The sequence below is a fragment of the Pseudophryne corroboree genome, chromosome 8 (assembly GCF_028390025.1).
Source record: "Pseudophryne corroboree isolate aPseCor3 chromosome 8, aPseCor3.hap2, whole genome shotgun sequence".
NCBI lineage: Eukaryota > Metazoa > Chordata > Amphibia > Anura > Myobatrachidae > Pseudophryne > Pseudophryne corroboree.
The window spans coordinates 25,401,873-25,427,496 of record NC_086451.1 but is presented as its reverse complement, the minus strand read 5'-3'; the positions used below and the strand labels follow the sequence as shown (position 1 = coordinate 25,427,496).

Sequence of the window (25,624 nt, the reverse complement as noted above, 5' to 3'; positions counted from 1 at the left end):
GACAGGAACATGAAGGGTCACAGAGCCACGTGTAACGGAAGGTGACAGGAACATGAAGGGTCACAGAGCCACGTGTAACGGGAGGTGACAGGAACATGAAGGGTCACAGAGCCACGTGTAACGGAAGGTGACAGGGACATGAAGGGTCACAGAGCCACGTGTAACGGGAGGTGACAGGAACATGAAGGGTCACAGAGCCACGTGTAACGGAAGGTGACAGGAACATGAAGGGTCACAGAGCCACGTGTAACGGAAGGTGACAGGAACATGAAGGGTCACAGAGCCACGTGTAACGGAAGGTGACAGGAACATGAAGGGTCACAGAGCCACGTGTAACGGAAGATGACAGGAACATGAAGGGTCACAGAGCCACGTGTAACGGAAGATGACAGGAACATGAAGGGTCACAGAGCCACGTGTAACGGAAGATGACAGGAACATGAAGGGTCACAGAGCCACGTGTAACGGAAGATGACAGGAACATGAAGGGTCACAGAGCCACGTGTAACGGAAGGTGACAGGAACATGAAGGGTCACAGAGCCACGTGTAACGGAAGGTGACAGGAACATGAAGGGTCACAGAGCCACGTGTAACGGAAGGTGACAGGAACATGAAGGGTCACAGAGCCACGTGTAACGGAAGGTGACAGGAACATGAAGGGTCACAGAGCCACGTGTAACGGAAGGTGACAGGAACATGAAGGGTCACAGAGCCACGTGTAACGGAAGGTGACAGGAACATGAAGGATCACAGAGCCACGTGTAACGGAACAGGGACATGACACAAATAAATTAATCAATCAACTCTTCTCCTATTTGCGGCACAATATCGAATTCTAGAATCCTTTATTACAAGATGTTAAGTCTAAGTCTATGTATTAATCGTCATTTATACAGTGCTCACATATTAAGCAGAGTTTAACGGAGAATATATAGTCTATCGTATCAGTCTCTGGCTAGTACTCACAGGTGCAGTGAGGCAGGACAGATTAAACCTATGTAGAGGCACTGGTGGACTGCCTGACTGTGGCTGAACACTTACAAAACCTAGAACACTGGAAGGTGTGTGGTGCATTAAGAACTGTGATAACACGGTGGAGAACAGGATACACACCATTACATGCGCCCTCTGCAGGTATGATATGGAATGGAAGCTGGATGAATGTATACAGCACAGATGCTGAGTTTGGCTGAAGTTGAAGCACACTGAAATGCTGTTTGAAACTTGCACTGAATTAGCAGACGATAGTAGCTGTTTGCAGGAATATGCTGGTGTAGACTGCTCACAGGGAACCGGTAAGTCCTCGGGTTGGTAGGTGCAGGAAGTTCCAGGAAATGTTGGACAGGCTGTTATAGATAGGGAATGCAACAAGGCTTCCAGCAGGTCTTGGCATATTGCAGACAGGAGCACACAGGTGGGCACTACCACAGTGCTGCGAGGTTAGTACAGGATAGCTGAATACTGTCAGAGAATGACAGGCAGATAATGTCAGCAGATTCCCAGGAACTAGCGGTGAGACAAGTTGTACTGGCAATGTGCTAATGCACTTGGGGAACTTAAATAGGGTGTCCAGGGAGTGGATTGGCTGTAGAGGTCATGTGGAATAGTGAATTCTGGGATAGGAGCAGAACGATCACATGAGACAACATCTCAGGAAACGCTGTCACCCGGAATCCATGTTTGGATTGGCAAGTGGAATCTGAACAGTGAGGACATGCCATGAGGAAAAGTGACAGCGATGGGTGAGGTAAGTGGGTTTGGAAAACTGCAGCGTGGCACAGAGCAGCCGTCCAATCGGATTCAGTTTGGTCTCTGCAATAGTCAAAATGATCCAAGCTATAATACTTAAGATAATGGTGTACAGCATGCAACGCTGCAGGTAAGGGCCCACAGTAGTAGCCCGTTTAGTCACAAATTAGTTATGTTAGAGCTAGTGGTCTGGCCAGGGCCGGCTCCAGGCATGTTCGACTTGAGCGGCCACGCAGGGAGCCACCCTTTATGGCTGGCGCCGCCATATTGGAGCCTGGAGCTGGCCCTGTCCTGTAGCAGCTGCCACCCTAAGTCCGTCCCGGGTCGCCTCCGGCGATTACAGTGGCTGCCTGTGTGTTAGGGGGAGTGCTGTAGGCGGTACTATGCTAAACTGATCTGTGCGCGCTGTGCTGCGCCGGCGTGCACAGCGCGCACTGAGTAGTTCAGCCTAGTCCACCCACAGAAGCAGTCCCCGCCGGCACAGATACTGTGGGGACATTTATGTACTTGGCACTGTGGGGACATATATGTAGCTGGCACTGCTGGGGGGCATGTCAGGTGTAGCTGGCACTGCTGGGGGGCATGTCAGGTGTAGCTGGCACTGCTGGGGGGCATGTCAGGTGTAGCTGGCACTGCTGGGGGGCATGTCAGGTGTAGCTGGCACTGCTGGGGGGCATGTCAGGTGTATCTGGCACTGCTGGGGGGCATGTCAGGTGTATCTGGCACTGCTGGGGGGCATGTCAGGTGTATCTGGCACTGCTGGGGGGCATGTCAGGTGTATCTGGCACTGCTGGGGGGCATGTCAGGTGTAGCTGGCACTGCTGGGGGGCATGTCAGGTGTAGCTGGCACTGCTGGGGGGCATGTCAGGTGTAGCTGGCACTGCACTACTGTAGACATTGTGTGTATCTGGCACTATACTGGGGTCATTGTGTGTATCTGGCACTATACTGGAGACATTATGTGTAAGGAACACTACTGTGGCTGTTATGTGTAAATCTGCTAATTGTGTGCGTAGAGGGGGTGTGAAAATATATTTATTTATAGTTTGATAATATGAAGTTGCGAGGCCACGCCCACTTTTCCAGGAGCACGCGCATGGGGGGGTGGGGGGCGCTTTGAAATTTTCTCGCTCAGCGTGCTAGTAGGCCTGGAGCCGGCCCTAGGTCTGGCCACACCACTGCAATCCTGCTGCTTCGTTTTAGTGGTGGAAAACAGGCCCAACGTCCTTTATGGGAACATTTCTGGGCCTTGTTGAAGATGAGCGCACACACACACCAATGATGCTGATCTATAATTACCCAGCATGCTTTGTTTTCATTGGATGAGTATTGGTGATTTTCTGACATCATGTGCTGTGATATCACATGTAAGATGTCGGTATTCTGGTGTCAGTCTCCTGAACGCCTTGATCCCGACAGCCGCCATTATAACTGCATCCCAGCTGGGATCATTGTGTTGGTCACATACATGCCTCTTGGTTCAATAACAGACGCACACTATCCTGATGGGTCCAAGTATAATTCATATTTATTACAACTAGAAGTTACAGCTACATTGTTTATTGTCAACAGAAGCAGCATTTTATGGGGTACTGAAAGAGGATTAAAAAAAATTGTATATGTAAACATCATTTTTCTTTATATACTGTACTACAATTTTTGTTTAAAGTCTATTTATTCCGTATTCTTAAATAGAAGGCCGCAATATAATATACACATGGACATAACAATCCATTAATTGCACCCTCCCTCCTATACTGCGGACAGCACTTCAACATGTAGACAGTCGGGGCCGCAGCGCCTCATAGTGACAAATCATGGTTACTACTCCATGTTAGAAAAAAAAAAAAACACATTAAGAAAATTCTTCTGCAACTTGATATGTATAAACACACTATGACACACTCTTCATCGTTACCCCTACTGTGTGACACACTCTTCACCGCTACCCCCACTGCGTGACACGCTCTTCACTGATACCCCCACTGCGTGACACACTCTTCACTGATACCCCCACTGCGTGACACACTCTTCACTGATACCCCCACTGTGCACAACACACTCTCTCCGCTCATATCCCCACTGCGTAATACACTCTCCTCTGATACCCCCACTGTGTGACACGCTCTCCTCTGATACCCCCACTGTGTGACACGTTCTCCTCTGATAACCCCGCTGTGTGACACACTCTCCGCTCATACCCCCGTTGCATGACACACTCTCCGCTCATACCCCCGCTGCGTGACACACTCTCCGCTCATACCACCACTGTGTGACACGTTCTCCTCTGATACCCCCGCTGTGTGACACACTCTCCGCTCATACCCCCGCTGCGTGACACACACTCCTCTGATTCCCCCGCTGTGTAACACGCTCTCCGCTCATACCCCCGCTTTGTGACACGCTCTACGCTCATACCCCGCTGTGTGACACACACTCCGCTGATACCCCCGCCGTGTGACACGCTCTACGCTGATACCCCCGCCGTGTGACACGCTCTCCGCTGATACCCCCGCCGTGCGACACACTCTCCGCTCATACCCCCGCTGTGCGACACACTCTCCGCTCATACCCCCACTGTGCGACACACTCTCCTCTGATACCCCCACTGTGCGACACACTCTCCGCTCATACCCCCACTGTGCGACACACTCTCCTCTGATACCCCCACTGTGCGACACACTCTCCTCTGATACCCCCACTGTGCGAGACGCTCTCCTCTGATACCCCCACTGTGTGACACGCTCTCCTCTGATACCCCCACTGTGCGACACACTCTCCGCTCATACCCCCACTGTGCGACACACTCTCCTCTGATACCCCCACTGTGCGACACACTCTCCTCTGATACCCCCACTGTGCGAGACGCTCTCCTCTGATACCCCCGCTGTGTGACACACTCTACGCTGATACCCCCGCTGTGTGACACACTCTACGCTGATACCCCTGCTGTGTGACACGCTCTACGCTCATACCCCCGCTTTGACACGCTCTACGCTCATACCCCCGCCGTGTGACACGCTCTACGCTGATACCCCCGCCGTGTGACACGCTCTACGCTGATACCCCCGCCGTGTGACACGCTCTACGCTGATACCCCCGCCGTGTGACACGCTCTCCTCTGATACCCCCGCTGTGTGACACACACTCTCCTCTGATACCCTCGCTGTGTGACACACTCTCCTCTGATACCCCCGCTGTGTGACACACTCTCCTCTGATACCCCCGCTGTGTGATACACTCTCCTCTGATACCCTCGCTGTGTGACACACTCTCCTCTGATACCCCCGCTGTGTGACAAGCTCTACGCTGATACCCCCGCTGTGTGACACACTCTCCTCTGATACCCCCGCTGTGTGACACACTCTCCTCTGATACCCCCGCTGTGTGACACACTCTCCTCTGATACCCCCGCTGTGTGACACACTCTCCTCTGATACCCCCGCTGTGTGACACACTCTATTCTGATACCCCCGCTGTGTGACACACTCTCCTATCAGAGTCACCTCGATGTGTTTCGCCTTGAACACGATGCCGTGAGCGCCCTCCCCGATGCGGCCCAGCAGGCTGTACTGCTCCATCACACCGGACAGCGGCCGGTAACGTGTCGCCTGGCAACCACCAGCCTCACATGACCTGCGAGCGCCGCCCCTTCCCCAGCGTCACGTGACAGATGTAACACGTGACCTGACGCCGGCGCCCTCAACCTGTGTGTGCTTCCCGCCAAATCCCTGCTGAGTGACGTAAAGCAGTAGAAGCTGCCATGTATGGCTCAGGGCCGGGCTAGCCACTGTGCTGGTGCCGTCATGCCTGACAGCTGCTGCCAGAGGGGTTTATGTACACATGGGGGGCTTTATTACTATTGGAAGCAAATGCAATAGGTGTGTGTGTGTATATATATATATATATATATATATATATATATATATACTAGGCGCTTCATCGCGCCTTACGGGCGCTCTTCACACCGTCGAAAGGGGCTACGCCCCCTTAACCCCTGCACGCCTTGCTGCGGTTCAATATTTGTATGAGTATTACCTGCATTCCTAGGTTTGTTAGTGGTTAAATATTGCACGACGAAAGTGCTTCCAATGGTGAAGGAAGCGCAGCCCCTTGCGACGGCGTGAACAGTGCCTGCAGGGCACGATGTACAGAATGTAGCGGGTGCGGGGGGGACCGCGGATGAGGCAGGGAGTATGTAGATGCTGCGAGTGGAGGGGGAGGTGGATGCAGGTGTGGGGGGAGGGGGTGCGGGACCTATACCTATGTCATTTTATTTGTAACAATATATAGGACAGGGATAAGGATGTATGTGATATAGACATACCCGCATGAAGAGGTATATGATGTTATTAGACACAGAGGGGAGTGCTGGTACAATGCGGAGCAGGGGCAGCTGTGTCCTCTCTCTACACCGTACCATCCTTCAGGTGTAGAAACATGTTGTGCACGCAAGATCTCCACGCGGCCGCAGGTGCACCAGTCCCCTCTGCATGCGCTATGTGCGCGCCCCCCTCAGGTGCAGTAGGAGGAGGGGGCGATGGCTGGAGCTGGTACCAGGGCCAATGGGCATGGACAGCGCGGTCATGTGCTCGGTGCTGGGCTTGTGCCCTGCGCTTGCTGTGTGAGGGATAGGGAGGAGGCGGCAGAGCAGAGCATCACCGATATACCGGTAACTATGGGGGGCACCGCAGGGGGTTATGGCTCCTGTACTCCTGGTGAGGGTTTGTCAGGGAGGTATCAAGGAGCCAGTGGTATGGACCGTGTATGGGATACAGGGGGGTAGGGAGAGGATACAGAGACGCAGGGCGGTAGGGATGGGATACAGAGATGCAGAGCGGTAGGGAGGTGATACAGAGACGCAGAGCGGTAGGAAGGGGATACAGAGACACAGGGCGGTAGGGAGGGGATACAGAGACGCAGAGCGGTAGGGAGGGGATACAGAGACGCAGGGCGGTAGGGAGGGGATACAGAGCGGTAGGGAGGGGATACAGAGACGCAGGGCGGTAGGGAGGGGATACAGAGACGCAGAGCGGTAGGGAGGGGATACAGAGACGTAGGGCGGTAGGGAGGGGATACAGAGACACAGGGCGGTAGGGAGGGCACACAGAGATGCAGGGCGGTAGGGAGGGGATAGAGAGACGCAGGGTGGTAGGGAGGGGATACAGAGACACAGGGCGGTTGGGAGGGCACACAGAGATGCAGGGCGGTAGGGATGGGATAGAGAGACGTGGGCGATAGGGAGGGGATACAGAGATGCAGGGTGTTGGGGAGGGGATACAGAGAGACCCGGGGCAGCAGGTAGAGGATACAGGGCGGTAGGGAGGGAGAGACGCAGGGCGGTAGGGAGGGGATACAGAGACGCAAGCCGGTAGGGAGGGGACAGAGAGACGCAGGGTGGCAGGGAGGGGATAGAGAGACGTGGGCGATAGGGAGGGGATAGAGAGACGCAGGGCGGTAGGGAGGGGATAGAGAGACGCAGGACGGTAGGGAGGGGATAGAGAGACGTGGGCGATAGGGAGGGGATAGAGAGACGCAGGGCGGTAGGGAGGGGATAGAGAGACGCAGGGCGGTAAGGAGGGGATAGAGAGACGCAGGGTGGCAGGGAGGAGATAGAGAGACGTGGGCGATAGGGAGGGGATAGAGAGACGCAGGGCGGTAGGGAGGGGATAGAGAGACGCAGGGCGGTAGGGAGGGGATAGAGAGACGCGGGGCGGTAGGGAGGGGATAGACGCAGGGTGGCAGGGAGGAGATAGAGAGACGTGGGCGGTAGGGAGGGGATAGAGAGACGCGGGCGGTAGGGAGGGGTTAGAGAGACGCGGGGTGGTAGGGTGGGGATACAGAGGCGTAGGGAGGAGGGGATACAGACAGACGTGGGCGGTAGGGAGGAGATAGAGAGACGTGGGGCGGTAGGGAGGGGATACAGAGATGCAGGGTGTTAGGGAGGGGATACAGAGACGCGGGGCAGCAGGTAGATACAGAGAGGCGGGCGGCTGGGAGGGGATAGAGAGACGCGGGGCGGTAGGGATGGGATACAGAGAGGCGGGCGGTAGGGAGGGGATATAGAGACGCGGGGCGGTAGGGAGGGGATAGAGAGACGCGGGCGGTAGGGAGGGGATAGAAAGACGTAGGGTGGCAGGGAGGGGATAGAGAGACGTGGGCGATAGGGAGGGGATAGAGAGAGGCAGGGCGGTAGGGAGGGGATAGAGAGACGCAGGGCGGTAGGGAGGGGATACAGAAAAGCAGGGCGGTAGGGAGGGGATAGAGAGACGCAAGCCGGTAGGGAGGGGATAGAGAGACGCAGGGTGGCAGGGAGGGGATAGAGAGACGTGGGCGATAGGGAGGGGATAGAGAGACGCAGGGCGGTAGGGAGGGGATAGAGAGACGTAGGGAGGGGATAGAGAGACGCAGGGCGGTAGGGAGGGGATAGAGAGACGCGGGGCGGTAGGGAGGGGATAGAGACGCAGGGTGGCAGGGAGGAGATAGAGAGACGCGGGCGGTAGGGAGGGGATACAGAGACGCGGGGCAGCAGGTAGATACAGAGAGGCGGGGCGGCTGGGAGGGGATAGAGAGACGCGTGGCGGTAGGGAGGGGATAGAGAGACGCAGGGCGGTAGGGAGGGGATAGAGAGACGCGGGGCGGTAGGAAGGGGATAGAGACGCAGGGTGGCAGGGAGGAGATAGAGAGACGTGGGCGGTAGGGAGGGGATAGAGAGACGCGGGCGGTAGGGAGGGGTTAGAGAGACGCGGGGTGGTAGGGTGGGGATACAGAGGCGTAGGGAGGAGGGGATACAGACAGACGTGGGCGGTAGGGAGGAGATAGAGAGACGTGGGGCGGTAGGGAGGGGATACAGAGATGCAGGGTGTTAGGGAGGGGATACAGAGACGCGGGGCAGCAGGTAGATACAGAGAGGCGGGCGGCTGGGAGGGGATAGAGAGACGCGGGGCGGTAGGGATGGGATACAGAGAGGCGGGCGGTAGGGAGGGGATATAGAGACGCGGGGCGGTAGGGAGGGGATAGAGAGACGCGGGCGGTAGGGAGGGGATAGAAAGACGCAGGGTGGCAGGGAGGGGATAGAGAGACGTGGGCGATAGGGAGGGGATAGAGAGAGGCAGGGCGGTAGGGAGGGGATAGAGAGACGCAGGGCGGTAGGGAGGGGATACAGAAAAGCAGGGCGGTAGGGAGGGGATAGAGAGACGCAAGCCGGTAGGGAGGGGATAGAGAGACGCAGGGTGGCAGGGAGGGGATAGAGAGACGTGGGCGATAGGGAGGGGATAGAGAGACGCAGAGCGGTAGGGAGGGGATAGAGAGACGTAGGGAGGGGATAGAGAGACGCAGGGCGGTAGGGAGGGGATAGAGAGACGCGGGGCGGTAGGGAGGGGATAGAGACGCAGGGTGGCAGGGAGGAGATAGAGAGACGCGGGTGGTAGGGAGGGGATACAGAGACGCGGGGCAGCAGGTAGATACAGAGAGGCGGGGCGGCTGGGAGGGGATAGAGAGACGCGGGGCGGTAGGGAGGGGATACAGAGAGGCGGGCGGTAGGGAGGGGATAGAGAGACGCGGGGCGGTAGGGAGGGGATAGAGAGACGCGGGCGGTAGGGAGGGGATAGAAAGACGCGGGGCGGTAGGGAGGGGATAAAGAGATGCGGGCGGTAGGGAGGGGATAGAGAGACGCAGGGCGGTAGGGAGGGGATAGAGAGACGCAGGGCGGTAGGGAGGGGATAGAGAGACGCGGGGTGGTAGGGAGGGGATAGAGAGACGCAGGGCGGTAGGGAGGGGATAGAGAGACGCAGGGCGGTAGGGAGGGGATAGAGAGACGCGGGGCGGTAGGGAGGGGATAGAGAGACGCAGGGTGGCAGGGAGGGGATAGAGAGACGTGGGCGGTAGGGAGGGGATAGAGAGACGCGGGCGGTAGGGAGGGGTTAGAGAGACGCGGGGTGGTAGGGTGGGGATACAGAGGCGTAGGGAGGAGGGGATACAGACAGACGTGGGCGGTAGGGAGGAGATACAGAGACGCGGGCGGTATGGAGGGGATAGAGAGACGTGGGGCGGTAGGGAGGGGATACAGAGATGCAGGGTGTTAGGGAGGGGATACAGAGACGCGGGGCAGCAGGTAGATACAGAGAGGCGGGGCGGCTGGGAGGGGATAGAGAGATGCGGGGCGGTAGGGAGGAGATACAGAGAGGCGGGGCGGCTGGGAGGGGATATAGAGACGCGGGCGGTAGGGAGGGGATAGAAAGACGCGGGGCAGTAGGGAGGGGATAGAGAGACGCGGGCGGTAGGGAGGGGATACAGAGAGGCGGGGCGGCTGGGAGGGGATAGAGAGACGCAGGGCGGTAGGGAGGGGATATAGAGACTTGGGGCGGTAGGGAGGGGATTCAGAGATGCGGGCGGTAGGGAGGGGATAGAGAGACGCGGGCGGTAGGGAGGGGATAGAGAGACGCGGGGCGGTAGGGAGGGGATAGAGAGACGCAGGGCGGTAGGGAGGGGATAGAGAGACGCAGGGCGGTAGGGAGGGGATAGAGAGTCGCAGGGCGGTAGGGAGGGGATAGAGAGACGTGGGCGGTAGGGAGGGGATAGAGAGATGCGGGCGGTAGGGAGGGGATAGAGAGACGCAGGGCGGTAGGGAGGGGATAGAGAGACGCAGGGCGGTAGGGAGGGGATAAAGAGACGCGGGGCGGTAGGGAGGGGATAGAGAGACGCAGGGAGGGGATAGAGAGACGTGGCCGGTAGGGAGGGGATAGAGAGACGTGGGCGGTAGGGAGGGGATAGAGAGACGCGGGCGGTAGGGAGGGGTTAGAGAGACGCGGGGTGTTAGGGTGGGGATACAGAGGCGTAGGGAGGAGGGGATACAGACAGATGCGGGCGGTAGGGAGGAGATAAAGAGACGCGGGGCGGTATGGAGGGGATAGAGAGACATGGGGCGGTAGGGAGGGGATACAGAGATGCGGGGCGGTAGGGAGGGGATAGAGAGACGCGGGGCGGTAGGGAGGGGATATAGAGACGTGGGGCGGTAGGGAGGGGATACAGAGATGCGGGCGGTAGGGAGGGGATAGAGAGACGCGGGGCGGTAGGGAGGGGATAGAGAGATGTGGGGCGGTAGGGAGGGGATAGAGAGACGCGGGGCGGTAGGGAGGGGATAGAGAGACGCGGGGCGGTAGGGAGGGGATACAGAGAGGCGGGGTGGCTGGGAGGGGATAGAGAGACGCGGGGCGGTAGGGAGGGGATATAGAGACGTGGGGCGGTAGGGAGGGGATTCAGAGATGCGGGGCGGTAGGGAGGGGATAGAGAGACGCGGGGAGGTAGGGAGGGGATAGAGAGACGCGGGGCGGTAGGGAGTGGATAGAGAGACGCTGGGCGGTAGGGAGGGGATAGAGAGTCGCAGGGCGGTAGGGAGGGGATAGAGAGACGTGGGCGGTAGGGAGGGGATAGAGAGATGCGGGCGGTAGGGAGGGGATAGAGAGACGCAGGGCGGTAGGGAGGGGATAGAGAGACGCAGGGCGGTAGGGAGGGGATAAAGAGACGCGGGGCGGTAGGGAGGGGATAGAGAGACGCAGGGAGGGGATAGAGAGACGTGGCCGGTAGGGAGGGGATAGAGAGACGTGGGCGGTAGGGAGGGGATAGAGAGACGCGGGCGGTAGGGAGGGGTTAGAGAGACGCGGGGTGGTAGGGTGGGGATACAGAGGCGTAGGGAGGAGGGGATACAGACAGATGCGGGCGGTAGGGAGGAGATACAGAGACGCGGGCGGTATGGAGGGGATAGAGAGACATGGGGCGGTAGGGAGGGGATACAGAGATGCGGGGCGGTAGGGAGGGGATAGAGAGACGCGGGGCGGTAGGGAGGGGATATAGAGACGTGGGGCGGTAGGGAGGGGATACAGAGATGCGGGGCGGTAGGGAGGGGATAGAGAGACGCGGGGCGGTAGGGATGGGATAGAGAGATGTGGGGCGGTAGGGAGGGGATAGAGAGACGCGGGGCGGTAGGGAGGGGATATAGAGACGTGGGGCGGTAGGGAGGGGATACAGAGATGCGGGGCGGTAGGGAGGGGATAGAGAGACGCGGGCGGTAGGGAGGGGATAGAGAGATGCGGGGCGGTAGGGAGGGGATAGAGAGACGCGGGCGGTAGGGAGGGGATAGAGAGACGCGGGGCGGTAGGGAGGGGATAGAGAGACGCGGGGCGGTAGGGAGGGGATAGAAAGACGCGGGGCGGTAGGGAGGGGATAGAGAGACGCGGGGCGGTAGGGAGGGGATAGAAAGACGCGGGGCGGTAGGGAGGGGATAGAAAGACGCGGGGCGGTAGGGAGAGGATAGAGAGACGCGGGGCGGTAGGGAGAGGATAGAGAGACGCGGGGCGGTAGGGAGGGGATATAGAGACGTGGGGCGGTAGGGAGGGGATATAGAGACGCGGGCGGTAGGGAGGGGATAGAGAGACGCGGGGCGGTAGGGAGGGGATATAGAGACGCGGGCAGTAGGGAGGGGATATAGAGACGTGGGGCGGTAGGGAGGGGATATAGAGACGCGGGCGGTAGGGAGGGGATATAGAGACGCGGGCGGTAGGGAGGGGATATAGAGACGTGGGGCGGTAGGGAGAGGATAGAGAGACGCGGGGCGGTAGGGAGAGGATAGAGAGACGCGGGGCGGTAGGGAGGGGATAGAAAGACGTGGGGCGGTAGGGAGAGGATAGAGAGACGCGGGCGGTAGGGAGGGGATAGAAAGACGCGGGCGGTAGGGAGGGGATAGAAAGACGCGGGCGGTAGGGAGGGGATACAGAGAGGCGGGGCGGCTGGGAGGGGATAGAAAGACGTGGGGCGGTAGGGAGAGGATAGAGAGACGCAGGGCGGTAGGGAGAGGATAGAGAAACGCGAGGCGGTAGGGAGGGTATAGAAAGATGCGGGCGGTAGGGAGGGGATACAGAGAGGCGGGGCGGCTGGGAGGGGATAGAAAGACGTGGGGCGGTAGGGAGAGGATAGAGAGACGCGGGGCGGTAGGGAGAGGATAGAGAAACGCGGGGCGGTAGGGAGGGTATAGAAAGACGCGGGCGGTAGGGAGGGGATACAGAGAGGCGGGGCAGCTGGGAGGGGATAGAAAGACGTGGGGCGGTAGGGAGAAGATAGAAAGACGCGGGGCGGTTGGGAGGGGATAGAAAGACGCGGGGCGGTAGGGAGGGGATAGAGAGACGCGGGCGGTAGGGAGGGGATATAGAGACGCGGGGCGGTAGGGAGGGTATAGAAAGACGCGGGCGGTAGGGAGGGGATAGAGAGACGCGGGCGGTAGGGAGGGGATATAGAGACGCGGGGCGGTAGGGAGGGTATAGAAAGACGCGGGCGGTAGGGAGGGGATAGAGAGACGCGGGCGGTAGGGAGGGGATATAGAGACGCGGGTCGGCAGGGAGGGTCCCCAGTGAGGAAGCTGATGAAGAGAGGGGGAAAGTAGTGGAGGGGGGAGGGCACCAGAAGAGGAGACATTTGTAAAGTGGGGACCACACATAGAATCAGTGGGTAGGATGGCCGGAGGGACTCACCGTTGAGGCTGTGGGCGGCTGCTGCAGGCTGGTAAACAGTAGTGTCCAGAGGCGTCACCGGGTCAGTATTACTGTTACAAACATCTCTCAGCACCCCCTCCCCCCCACCAGCGGCCGAAAAGGGGCGTGGCCTGTTGTGAAAGGGGCGTGGCCTCACGGGTATGTTCTCTCTCGCTTCGGGGGTGTTTCCAGCTTGCCTGTAGATGCTGGCAGCCCCCGGAGACTGGAGTGTGTGTGGCGGGTCTTCTCTGTGACAGGAGATGACGTCACTGCAGCACTCGCCTCCTGTCACAGCAGGAGAGCGGACAGCTGGATGTGTGCGGAGGAGGCGGCGGGTGTGTGTACGCGGGGCAGGGAGGGCTATGAAAGCCTTCTCCTGCGCCACCCGTCCCTCCTAATGTGTATGCCGGGGGCGGCATCAGCCGTTGTTGTTGGCCCGGCGCCGCGGCCGGGGAGTCAGAGCTGCTGATGGAGGGGGAGGGGAGAGAGAGAGATGGACAGGCAGCAGGAGCAGAGACTTGCTGACTCCGCCCACCGCTGTGACTCCACCCAGCGTTACGGCCAGGCACAGAGTCACAGATGTAGCCAAATATATAGGAGATCATTTGCAACTTCTTATCCTTATGTAACGCCTCCTCTGGCATTTTTAGCCATGTACCATGGTGACTGCTGGTGGTCAGTGCTCTGAAGGGGAAAGAGACTCCTGATAGATAGTGGGGGGCCATCCTTGGAAAATGCCTCAAGCAGCCTGTAAGGGGGGGTGTCACTGTATAAGCAGCTTGGCTAAAGTAAACTTGCGAGATGCTGTGGGACCACAAGTACCAGCCATGAGACGTGAGACGTCAAGAAAAGTATTCATTGCAACCGTGCTGTAAGACTGTGCTGGTGGTGACAGGAGTTTATGCAACAGTATATAATGTAATAGTATCCTTGATCATCTAAAGAGCAGGTGGAAAGAGGTGACGTCAATGATGGCACGTGTGCCACTGCCATCAGATGATATGTTTAAGCATTGAGCAGGAGGAATGAAGACGTTATACTAAAGAATGATGGAAGCAGATTCATATTGATGCTAAAGTATGTGCAGGGGAAACAGGAGCTCTGGTACATACTTTTATTCCCAATTATATACTCCCCATTGCATTGGGCATATTTAAGCAATTATTCTTTTCTCTTTAGGTCGACTGAAATAGTTCTTAACTGTGAAAAAAAATAATTATTTCTCTATCGTCCTAGTGGATGCTGGGGTTCCTGAAAGGACCATGGGGGAATAGCGGCTCCGCAGGAGACAGGGCACAAAAAGTAAAGCTTTTCCAGATCAGGTGGTGTGCACTGGCTCCTCCCCCTATGACCCTCCTCCAGACTCCAGTTAGATTTTTGTGCCCGGCCGAGAAGGGTGCAATTCTAGGTGGCTCTCATAAAGAGCTGCTTAGAGAAAGTTTAGCTTAGGTTTTTTATTTTACAGCGATTCCTGCTGGCAACAGGATCACTGCAACGAGGGACAGAGGGGAGAAGAAGTGAACTCACCTGCGTGCAGGATGGATTGGCTTCTTGGCTACTGGACATCAGCTCCAGAGGGACGATCACAGGTACAGCCTGGATGGTCACCGGAGCCGCGCCGCCGGCCCCCTTGCAGATGCTGAAGTAAGAAGAGGTCCAGAATCGGCGGCTGAAGACTCCTGCAGTCTTCTAAAGGTAGCGCACAGCACTGCAGCTGTGCGCCATTTTCCTCTCAGCACACTTCACACGCAGTCACTGAGGGTGCAGGGCGCTGGGGGGGGGCGCCCTGGGAGGCAAATGAAAACCTATTAAAAGGCTAAAAATACCTCACATATAGCCCCCAGAGGCTATATGGAGATATTTAACCCCTGCCTGGATTCACAAAATAGCGGGAGACGAGCCCGCCGGAAAAGGGGCGGGGCCTATCTCCTCAGCACACGGCGCCATTTCCTCTCACAGCTCCGCTGGTCAGGACGGCTCCCAGGTCTCTCCCCTGCACTGCACTACAGAAACAGGGTAAAACAGAGAGGGGGGGCAAATTTAATGGCAATATTTTGATATATATAAAGCAGCTATAATGGAGCACTTATTATAAGGCTATCCCTGTCATATATAGCGCTTTTTTGGTGTGTGCTGGCAGACTCTCCCTCTGTCTCCCCAAAGGGCTAGTGGGTCCTGTCTTCGTGTAGAGCATTCCCTGTGTGTCTGCTGTGTGTCGGTACGTGTGTGTCGACATGTATGAGGACGATATTGGTGTGGAGGCGGAGCAATTGCCAAATATGGGGATGTCACCTCCTAGGGGGTCGACACCAGAATGGATGCCTTTATTTGTGGAATTACGGGATAGCGTCAACTCGCTTAAGCAGTCGTTTGACGACATGAGGCGGCCGGACAATCAATTAGTGCCTGTCCAGGCGCCTCAAACACCGTCAGGGGCTGTGAAACGCCCTTTGCCTCAGTCGGTCGACACAGACCCAGACACAGGCACTGATTCCAGTGGTGACGGTGACGAATCAACCGTATTTTCCAGTAGGGCCACACGTTATATGATTTTGGCAATGAAGGAGGCGTTACATTTAGCTGATACTACAGGTACCACTAAACAGGGTATTATGTGGGGTGTGAAAAAACTACCTATAGTTTTTCCTGAATCAGAAGAATTAAATGACGTGTGTGATGAAGCGTGGGTTGCCCCTGATAAAAAGCTGATAATTTCAAAGAAATTATTGGCATTATACCCTTTCCCGCCAGAGGTTAGGGAGCGCTGGGAAACACCTCCTAGGGTGGACAAGGCGCTAACACGCTTATCTAAACAAGTGGCGTTACCCTCTCCTGAGACGGCCGCACTTAAAGATCCATCAGATAGGAGGATGGAAAATATCCAAAAAAGTATATACACACATGCAGGTGTTATACTACGACCAGCTATAGCGACTGCCTGGATGTGCAGTGCTGGGGTAGTTTGGTCAGAGTCCCTGATTGAAAATATTGATACCCTGGACAGGGACAATATTTTACTGTCGTTAGAACAAATAAAGGATGCATTTCTTTATATGCGTGATGCACAGAGGGATATCTGCACACTGGCATCACGGGTAAGTGCTATGTCCATTTCGGCCAGAAGAGCTTTATGGACGCGACAGTGGACAGGCGATGCGGATTCAAAACGGCATATGGAAGTTTTGCCGTATAAAGGGGAGGAGTTATTTGGAGTCGGTCTATCAGATTTGGTGGCCACGGCTACAGCCGGGAAATCCACCTTTCTACCTCAAGTCACTCCCCAACAGAAAAAGGCACCGACTTTTCAACCGCAGCCCTTTCGTTCCTTTAAAAATAAGAGAGCAAAGGGCTATTCATATCTGCCACGAGGCAGAGGTCGAGGGAAGAGACAGCAACAGGCAGCTCCTTCCCAGGAACAGAAGCCCTCCCCGGCTTCTACAAAAGCCTCAGCATGACGCTGGGGCTTCTCAAGCGGACTCGGGGACGGTGGGCGGTCGTCTCAAAAATTACAGCGCGCAGTGGGCTCACTCGCAGGTAGATCCCTGGATCCTGCAGATAATATCTCAGGGGTACAGGTTGGAATTAGAGACAGATCCACCTCGCCGTTTCCTGAAGTCTGCTTTACCAACGTCCCCCTCCGAAAGGGAGACGGTTTTGGAAGCCATTCACAAGCTGTACTCTCAGCAGGTGATAGTCAAGGTACCTCTTCTACAACAAGGGAAGGGGTATTATTCCACTCTATTTGTGGTACCGAAGCCGGATGGCTCGGTAAGGCCTATTCTAAATCTGAAGTCCTTGAACCTGTACATAAAGAAGTTCAAGTTCAAGATGGAGTCACTCAGAGCAGTGATAGCGAACCTGGAAGAAGGGGACTTTATGGTATCCTTGGACATCAAGGATGCGTATCTCCACGTTCCAATTTACCCCTCACACCAGGGGTACCTCAGGTTCCTTGTACAAAACTGTCACTATCAGTTTCAGACGCTGCCGTTTGGTTTGTCCACGGCACCTCGGGTCTTTACAAAGGTAATGGCCGAGATGATGATTCTTCTTCGAAGAAAAGGCGTATTAATTATCCCATACTTGGACGATCTCCTAATAAGGGCAAGGTCCAGAGAACAGCTAGAGATGGGATTAGCACTATCTCAAGAGGTGCTAAAGCAGCACGGATGGATTCTGAATATTCCAAAATCCCAATTAATGCCGACAACTCGTCTGCTGTTCCTAGGGATGATTCTGGACACGGTTCAGAAAAAGGTTTTTCTTCCCGAGGAAAAAGCCAAGGAGTTATCCGACCTGGTCAGGAACCTCCTAAAACCAGGAAAGGTGTCTGTACATCAATGCACAAGAGTCCTGGGAAAAATGGTGGCTTCTTACGAAGCAATTCCATTCGGCAGATTCCATGCAAGAATTTTCCAAAGGGATCTGTTGGACAAATGGTCAGGGTCGCATCTTCAGATGCACCTGCGGATAACCCTGTCTCCAAGGACAAGGGTATCTCTTCTGTGGTGGTTGCAGAGGGCTCATCTATTGGAGGGCCGCAGATTCGGCATACAGGATTGGATCCTGGTGACCACGGACGCCAGCCTGAGAGGCTGGGGAGCAGTCACACAAGGAAGAAACTTCCAGGGAGTGTGGTCGAGCCTGGAAAAGTCTCTTCACATAAACATTCTGGAACTAAGAGCAATCTACAATGCTCTAAGCCAGGCGGAACCTCTGCTTCAAGGAAGACCGGTGTTGATCCAGTCGGACAACATCACGGCAGTCGCCCATGTAAACAGACAGGGCGGCACAAGAAGCAGGAGTGCAATGGCAGAAGCTGCCAGGATCCTTCGCTGGGCGGAGAATCACGTGATAGCACTGTCAGCAGTGTTCATCCCGGGCGTGGACAACTGGGAAGCAGACTTCCTCAGCAGACACGATCTTCACCCGGGAGAGTGGGGACTTCATCCAGAAGTTTTCCACATGCTAATAAACCGTTGGGAAAGACCAATGGTGGACATGATGGCGTCTCGCCTCAACAAAAAACTGGACAGGTATTGCGCCAGGTCAAGAGATCCGCAGGCAATAGCTGTGGACGCGCTGGTAACACCTTGGGTGTACCAGTCGGTGTATGTGTTTCCTCCTCTGCCTCTCATACCAAAGGTATTAAGAATCATACGGCAAAGCGGAGTAAGAATGATACTAGTGGCTCCGGATTGGCCAAGAAGGTCTTGGTACCCGGAACTTCAAGAGATGGTCACGGACGATCCGTGGCCTCTACCTCTGAGAAGGGACCTGCTTCAACAGGGTCCCTGCCTTTTTCAAGACTTACCGCGGCTGCGTTTGACGGCATGGCGGTTGAACGCCAGATCCTAAAAGGAAAAGGCATTCCAGAAGAAGTCATTCCTACCTTGATTAAGGCAAGAAAGGAAGTCACCGCGAAGCATTATCACCGCATTTGGCGGAAATATGTTGCGTGGTGCGAGGATCGGAGTGCTCCGACGGAGGAATTTCAACTGGGTCGTTTCCTACATTTCCTGCAATCAGGATTGTCTATGGGTCTCAAATTGGGATCTATTAAGGTTCAAATTTCGGCCCTGTCAATATTCTTCCAAAAAGAATTGGCCTCAGTCCCTGAGGTCCAGACTTTTGTCAAAGGAGTACTGCATATACAGCCTCCTGTGGTGCCTCCGGTGGCACCGTGGGATCTAAATGTAGTTTTAGATTTCCTCAAATCCCATTGGTTTGAACCACTAAAAAATGTGGATTTGAAATATCTCACATGGAAAGTGACTATGTTACTGGCCCTGGCTTCCGCCAGGAGAGTATCTGAACTGGCGGCTTTATCTTATAAAAGCCCTTATTTAATTTTCCATTCGGATAGGGCAGAGCTGCGGACGCGTCCGCATTTTCTCCCTAAGGTGGTATCAGCGTTTCACCTGAACCAGCCTATTGTAGTGCCTGCGGCTACAAGCGACTTGGAGGACTCCAAGTTGTTGGACGTTGTCAGAGCTTTAAAAATATACATTTCAAGGACGGCTGGAGTCAGAAAATCTGACTCGCTGTTTATACTGTATGCACCCAACAAGTTGGGTGCGCCTGCTTCTAAGCAGTCGATTGCTCGTTGGATTTGTAACGCAATTCAACTTGCACATTCTGTGGCAGGCCTGCCACAGCCTAAATCTGTTAAGGCCCATTCCACAAGGAAGGTGGGCTCATCTTGGGCGGCTGCCCGAGGGGTCTCGGCATTACAACTCTGCCGAGCAGCTACGTGGTCAGGGGAGAACACGTTTGTAAAATTCTACAAATTTGATACCCTGGCAAAAGAGGACCTGGAGTTCTCTCATTCGGTGCTGCAGAGTCATCCGCACTCTCCCGCCCGTTTGGGAGCTTTGGTATAATCCCCATGGTCCTTTCAGGAACCCCAGCATCCACTAGGACGATAGAGAAAATAAGAATTTACTTACCGATAATTCTATTTCTCGGAGTCCGTAGTGGATGCTGGGCGCCCATCCCAAGTGCGGATTATCTGCAATACTTGTACATAGTTATTGTTAACTAAATCGGGTTATTGTTTAGGGAGCCATCTTTCAGAGGCTCCTCTGTTATCATACTGTTAACTGGGTTTAGATCACAAGTTGTACGGTGTGATTGGTGTGGCTGGTATGAGTCTTACCCGGGATTCAAAATCCTCCCTTATTGTGTACGCTCGTCCGGGCACAGTACCTAACTGGAGTCTGGAGGAGGGTCATAGGGGGAGGAGCCAGTGCACACCACCTGATCTGGAAAAGCTTTACTTTTTGTGCCCTGTCTCCTGCGGAGCCGCTATTCCCCCATGGTCCTTTCAGGAACCCCAGCATCCACTACGGACTCCGAGAAATAGAATTATCGGTAAGTAAATTCTTATTATATATATATATATATATATATATATATATATATATATTGTAACATTAAAATAAATCAGAAAAAAGTAATATATTGCTTAAAACAGCTGAGTAGCACAGGTGTGATATAGTCTTATGGGTAGTCTTGGCCCAACGTGACTTTAGAGACGAGTGCACTTAGTGAACCGGAATTCGCAAGGGGCTCATTTTATCAAAGAAATGTGACAGATGAGCAGATATCAGAAGAAGTGTGTTTATAGTAATATAAAATCCGTCCGCAGCGCCTTGAGACTTAAGGTGCATACACACTAGGCGATTTTGAGCTCAAAATCTCCTAGTGTGTATGGTCGGGCGATGAGCGCTGATGCACGCACCCGCATCATCGCTGCCCGTCGGCCTGTTTTACCGGCTGAGTGATCCACTTTCCACAGTCTCCTACTGTAGAAAGTGGTTCACCCCCCCCCCCCGTGAAAATCGCTGGGCCGGGTGAAAATCGCTCAGGGTGTATGCACTGTGCGATTTTCCAGACAGCAATGTTCACATCATCACTCAGCATACACACTGGGCAAAAGCTTAGTGTGTAAGCACCTTTATCAACGTTCTGTAATCAGGGAAGTGCTTGTATTATGTGTAAATACGGTGTAATACAATATTCTTATATTTTCCTGATGATAATTTAGACTTAGGGGGTATTTATCAAAGGATAGAAAGAGATAAAGTGGAGAGGAATAAAGGGGGTCATTCAGATCTGATCTGCTGTGCGGGCGATCAGATCCGAACTGCGTATGCACCACACTGCGCCGGCGCGTCGGACGGCTGCAACGGGCTTTGGCGCCCTGCGACAGTATGGTCCGAAGGATCCATTCGCACGGGTGTTCGCAAGTAAATTGACAGGAAGAGGCCGTTTGTGGGTGGCAACTGACCATTTTTAGGGAGTGTCCGTAAAAACGCAGGCATTTCCAAGTGTTTTTAGGGAGGGTGTCTGACGTAAGCTCCGGTCCTGATCAGCCCGTTCTCATCGCACTGGAAGAGTAAGTCCTGGGCTGCGCTGTGTCTGAAAAATGACAGTGTGGAGCTGATTGGTTTGTTCTTTATCTCTCTCCGACTTTTGATACATCTCCTCCTTAGACTTAACTTAGGTGGCATTTCGAGTTGATCGCACGTATCAACTTTTTGCTGCTCGTGCGATGCCTGACGCCGCCTATGGGGGAGTTTATTTTAGCATAGCAGGGATGCGATCGCTTGTGCAGCCCTGCTATGCTAAAAAAGTTTCCTGCAAAACAAGACCAGCCCTGTAGCTACTTACCCTGTGCGACGGATCCATCGATGAAGGTCCCGGCTGTGACCTCAGACATCCGCCCTCCAAAAGCCTGGACACGCCTGCATTTGCCTTACCACGCCCGAGAAACGGTGAGTAGACGCCCCGATCCTCCTTCCCGCTGTCAATCTTCATGCGATCGCGCCTGCGACCGCTTTCATCGGTCCTGGCGTCGTTGCCTGGCGAAGGCCGTCACTGGGCAATGACGCGCGGGCGCCGCGCAGCTGCAGTTCCGACCCGTTCGCACCGCAGCGAAGAACCGCTGTGTGCGAACGGGTCGGAATGACCCCCTTAGACTTAAGATTTCTCTAACGTCCTAGTGGATGCTGGGACTCCGTCAGGACCATGGGGAATAGCGGGCTCCGCAGGAGACAGGGCACATCTAAATAAAGCTTTTAGGATCACATGGTGCGTACTGGCTCCTCCCCCTATGACCCTCCTCCAAGCCTCAGTTAGGTTTTTGTGCCCGTCCGAGAAGGGTGCAATCTAGGTGGCTCTCCTAAAGAGCTGCTTAGAAAAAGTTTTTTTAGGTTTAAATCTCAGTGAATCCTGCTGGCAACAGGATCACTGCATCGAGGGACTTAGGGGAGAGATTTCCAACTCACCTGCGTGCAGGATGGATTGGAGTCTTAGGCTACTGGACACTTAGTTTCAGAGGGAGTCGGAACACAGGTCCTCCTGGGGTTCGTCCCGGAGCCGCGCCGCCGATCCCCCTTACAGACGCTGAAGACGGAGGTCCGGAAAGCAGGCGGCAGAAGACTCCTCAGTCTTCATGAAGGTAGCGCACAGCACTGCAGCTGTGCGCCATTGTTGCTACACGTCTCACTGATTCAGTCACGGAGGGTGCAGGGCGCTGCTGGGGGCGCCCTGGGCAGCAATATTAAATACCTTTAGTGGCAAAATAAATACATCACATATAGCCATTAAGGCTATATGTATGTATTTAACCCAGGCCAGTTTTCTTAAAACCCGGGAGAAAAGCCCGCCGAAAAAGGGGCGGAGCTTATTCTCCTCAGCACTCAGCGCCATTTTCCTGCTCAGCTCCGCTGGTGAGGAAGGATCCCAGCACTCTCCCCTGCACTGCACTACAGAAACAGGGTAACAAAGAGAAGGGGGGCATAATTTGGCGATATTGATATATTAAAAGCGCTTATATCAAAAACAACACCTTCTAGGGTTGTTTATGTACATTTATAGCGCTTTTGGTGTGTGCTGGCAAACTCTCCCTCTGTCTCCCCAAAGGGCTAAGAGGGTCCTGTCTTCGATTAGAGCATTCCCTGTGTGGCTGCTGTGTGTCGGTACGTGTGTGTCGACATGTATGAGGACGATGTTGGTGTGGAGGCAGAGCAATTGCCGGTAATGGTGATGTCACCCCCTAGGGAGTCGACACCGGAATGGATGGCTTTAGTTATGGAATTACGTGATAATGTTAGCACATTACAAAAGTCAGTTGACGAAATGAGACGGCCGGAAAACCAGTTAGTACCGGCTCAGGCGTCTCAGACACCGTCAGGGGCTGTAAAACGTCCCTTACCTCAGTCAGTCGACACGGGTACCGACACAGATGAATCTAGTGTCGACGGTGAAGAAACAAACGTATTTTCCAATAGGGCCACACGTTATATGATCACGGCAATGAAGGAGGCTTTGCAGATCTCTGATACTGCTGGTACCTCAAAAAGGGGTATTATGTGGGGGGTGAAAAAACTACCTGTAGCTTTTCCAGAATCAGAGGAATTGAATGACGTGTGTGACGAAGCGTGGGTTAACCCAGATAGAAAACTGCTAATTTCCAAGAAGTTATTGGCATTATACCCTTTCCCACCAGAGGTTAGGGCGCGCTGGGAAACACCCCCTAGGGTGGATAAGGCGCTCACACGTTTATCAAAGCAAGTGGCGTTGCCGTCTCCTGATACGGCCGCCCTCAAGGATCCAGCAGATAGGAGGCTGGAAACTACACTGAAGAGTATATACACACATACTGGTGTTATACTGCGACCGGCAGTAGCCTCAGCCTGGATGTGCAGTGCTGGGGTAGTGTGGTTGGATTCTCTGACTGAAAATATTGATACCCTGGATAGGGACAGTATTTTATTGACTCTAGAGCAATTAAAGGATGCTTTTCTTTATATGCGAGATGCTCAGAGGGATATTTGTACTCTAGCATCAAGAGTAAGCGCGATGTCCATATCTGCCAGAAGAAGTTTATGGACGCGACAGTGGTCAGGTGATGCGGATTCCAAAAGGCATATGGAAGTATTGCCATATAAAGGAGAGGAATTATTTGGGGTCGGTCTTTCGGACCTGGTGGCCACGGCAACTGCCGGCAAATCCACTTTTTTACCTCAGACCCCCTCCCAACAGAAAAAGACACCGTCTTTTCAGCCGCAGTCCTCTCGCTCCTATAAAAACAAGCGACCAAAAGGACAGTCTTATCTGCCGCGAGGCAGAGGAAAGGGTAAGAGAGGGCAGCAAGCAGCCCCTGCCCAGGACCAGAAGCCCGCCCCGGGTTCTACAAAGCCATCAGCATGACGCTGGGGCTTTACAAGCGGACTCAGGAGCGGTGGGGGGTCGACTCAAGATTTTCAGCAATCAGTGGGCTCGCTCACAAGTGGACCCATGGATCCTGCAGATAATATCTCAGGGTTACATGTTGGAGTTCGAAAGGTCTCCCCCTCGCCGGTTCCTAAAGTCTGCTTTACCAACGTCTCCCTCAGAAAGGACGTCGGTTTTGGAAGCCATTCACAAGCTGTATTCTCAGCAGGTGATAGTCAAGGTACCCCTCCTACAACAGGGAAAGGGGTATTATTCCACACTATTTGTGGTACCGAAGCCGGACGGTTCGGTAAGACCTATTCTAAACCTGAAATCCTTGAACCTGTACATACAGAAATTCAAGTTCAAGATGGAGTCACTCAGAGCAGTGATAGCAAATCTGGAAGAAGGGGACTTCATGGTGTCCCTGGACATAAAAGATGCTTATCTGCATGTCCCAATTTACCCCTCACACCAAGGGTATCTCAGGTTCGTGATACAAGACTGTCATTATCAGTTTCAAACGCTGCCGTTTGGTTTGTCCACGGCCCCTCGGGTCTTTACCAAGGTAATGACCGAAATGATGGTTCTTCTACGAAGAAAAGGCGTATTAATTATCCCTTACTTGGACGATCTCCTGATAAGGGCAAAGTCCAGAGAACAGCTGGAAGTCGGTGTAGCACTAACCCAGGTAGTGCTTCAGCAACACGGGTGGATTCTGAATCTTCCAAAATCTCAATTGACCCCGACAACTCGTCTGCTGTTCCTGGGAATGATTCTGGACACGGTTCAGAAAAAGGTGTTTCTCCCGGAGGAGAAAGCAAGGGAGTTATCCGAACTTGTCAGGAACCTCCTAAAACCAGGAACTGTGTCAGTACATCAATGCACAAGAGTCCTGGGAAAGATGGTGGCTTCTTACGAAGCGATTCCATTCGGCAGATTCCATGCACGGACATTTCAGTGGGATCTGCTGGACAAATGGTCCGGATCGCATCTGCACATGCATCAGCGGATAACACTGTCACCAAGAACAAGGTTGTCTCTCCTGTGGTGGTTGCAGAGTGCCCATCTGTTAGAGGGCCGCAGATTCGGCATACAGGACTGGGTCCTGGTGACTACGGATGCCAGCCTACGAGGCTGGGGAGCAGTCACACAGGGAAGAAACTTCCAGGGCGTGTGGTCAAACCTGGAGACGTCCCTTCACATAAATATACTGGAGCTAAGAGCGATCTACAATGCTCTAAGCCTGGCAAAATCGCTGCTTCAGGGTCAGCCGGTGTTGATCCAGTCGGACAACATCACGGCAGTCGCCCACGTAAACCGACAAGGCGGCACGAGAAGCAGAAGAGCAATGACAGAAGCTGCAAGGATTCTGCGCTGGGCGGAGAATCATGTCATAGCACTGTCAGCAGTGTTCATCCCGGGAGTGGACAACTGGGAAGCAGACTTCCTCAGCAGACACGACCTTCACCCGGGAGAGTGGGGACTTCATCCAGAAGTCTTCCACATGATTGTGAACCGTTGGGAAAGACCAAAGGTGGACATGATGGCGTCTCGCCTCAACAAAAAATTGGACAGATATTGCGCCAGGTCAAGAGACCCTCAGGCAATAGCTGTGGACGCTCTGGTA

At 54.5% G+C, this 25,624-nt stretch overlaps 1 protein-coding gene across 3 annotated transcripts in view; it reads right to left on the bottom strand.

The window, feature by feature from the left end:
• The window catches only part of CDK20 (cyclin dependent kinase 20), a 38,393-nt gene extending 32,979 nt beyond the window's left edge, over positions 1 to 5,414 (bottom strand). For 2 of the 3 annotated variants that reach the window (XR_010182935.1, XM_063936095.1), the window contains exon 1: positions 5,257 to 5,414. Coding sequence is in view for 2 of the 3 variants with exons in the window: in XM_063936095.1 (XP_063792165.1) it covers positions 5,257 to 5,331 (75 nt within the window). In the remaining variant the exon portion in view is untranslated. Of the gene's footprint in view, positions 1 to 1,114; positions 1,789 to 5,256 lie in introns of those variants that run through there. The other variant, XM_063936096.1, reaches the window with a different exon arrangement.
• Positions 5,415 to 25,624: the final 20,210 nt, after the last annotated feature.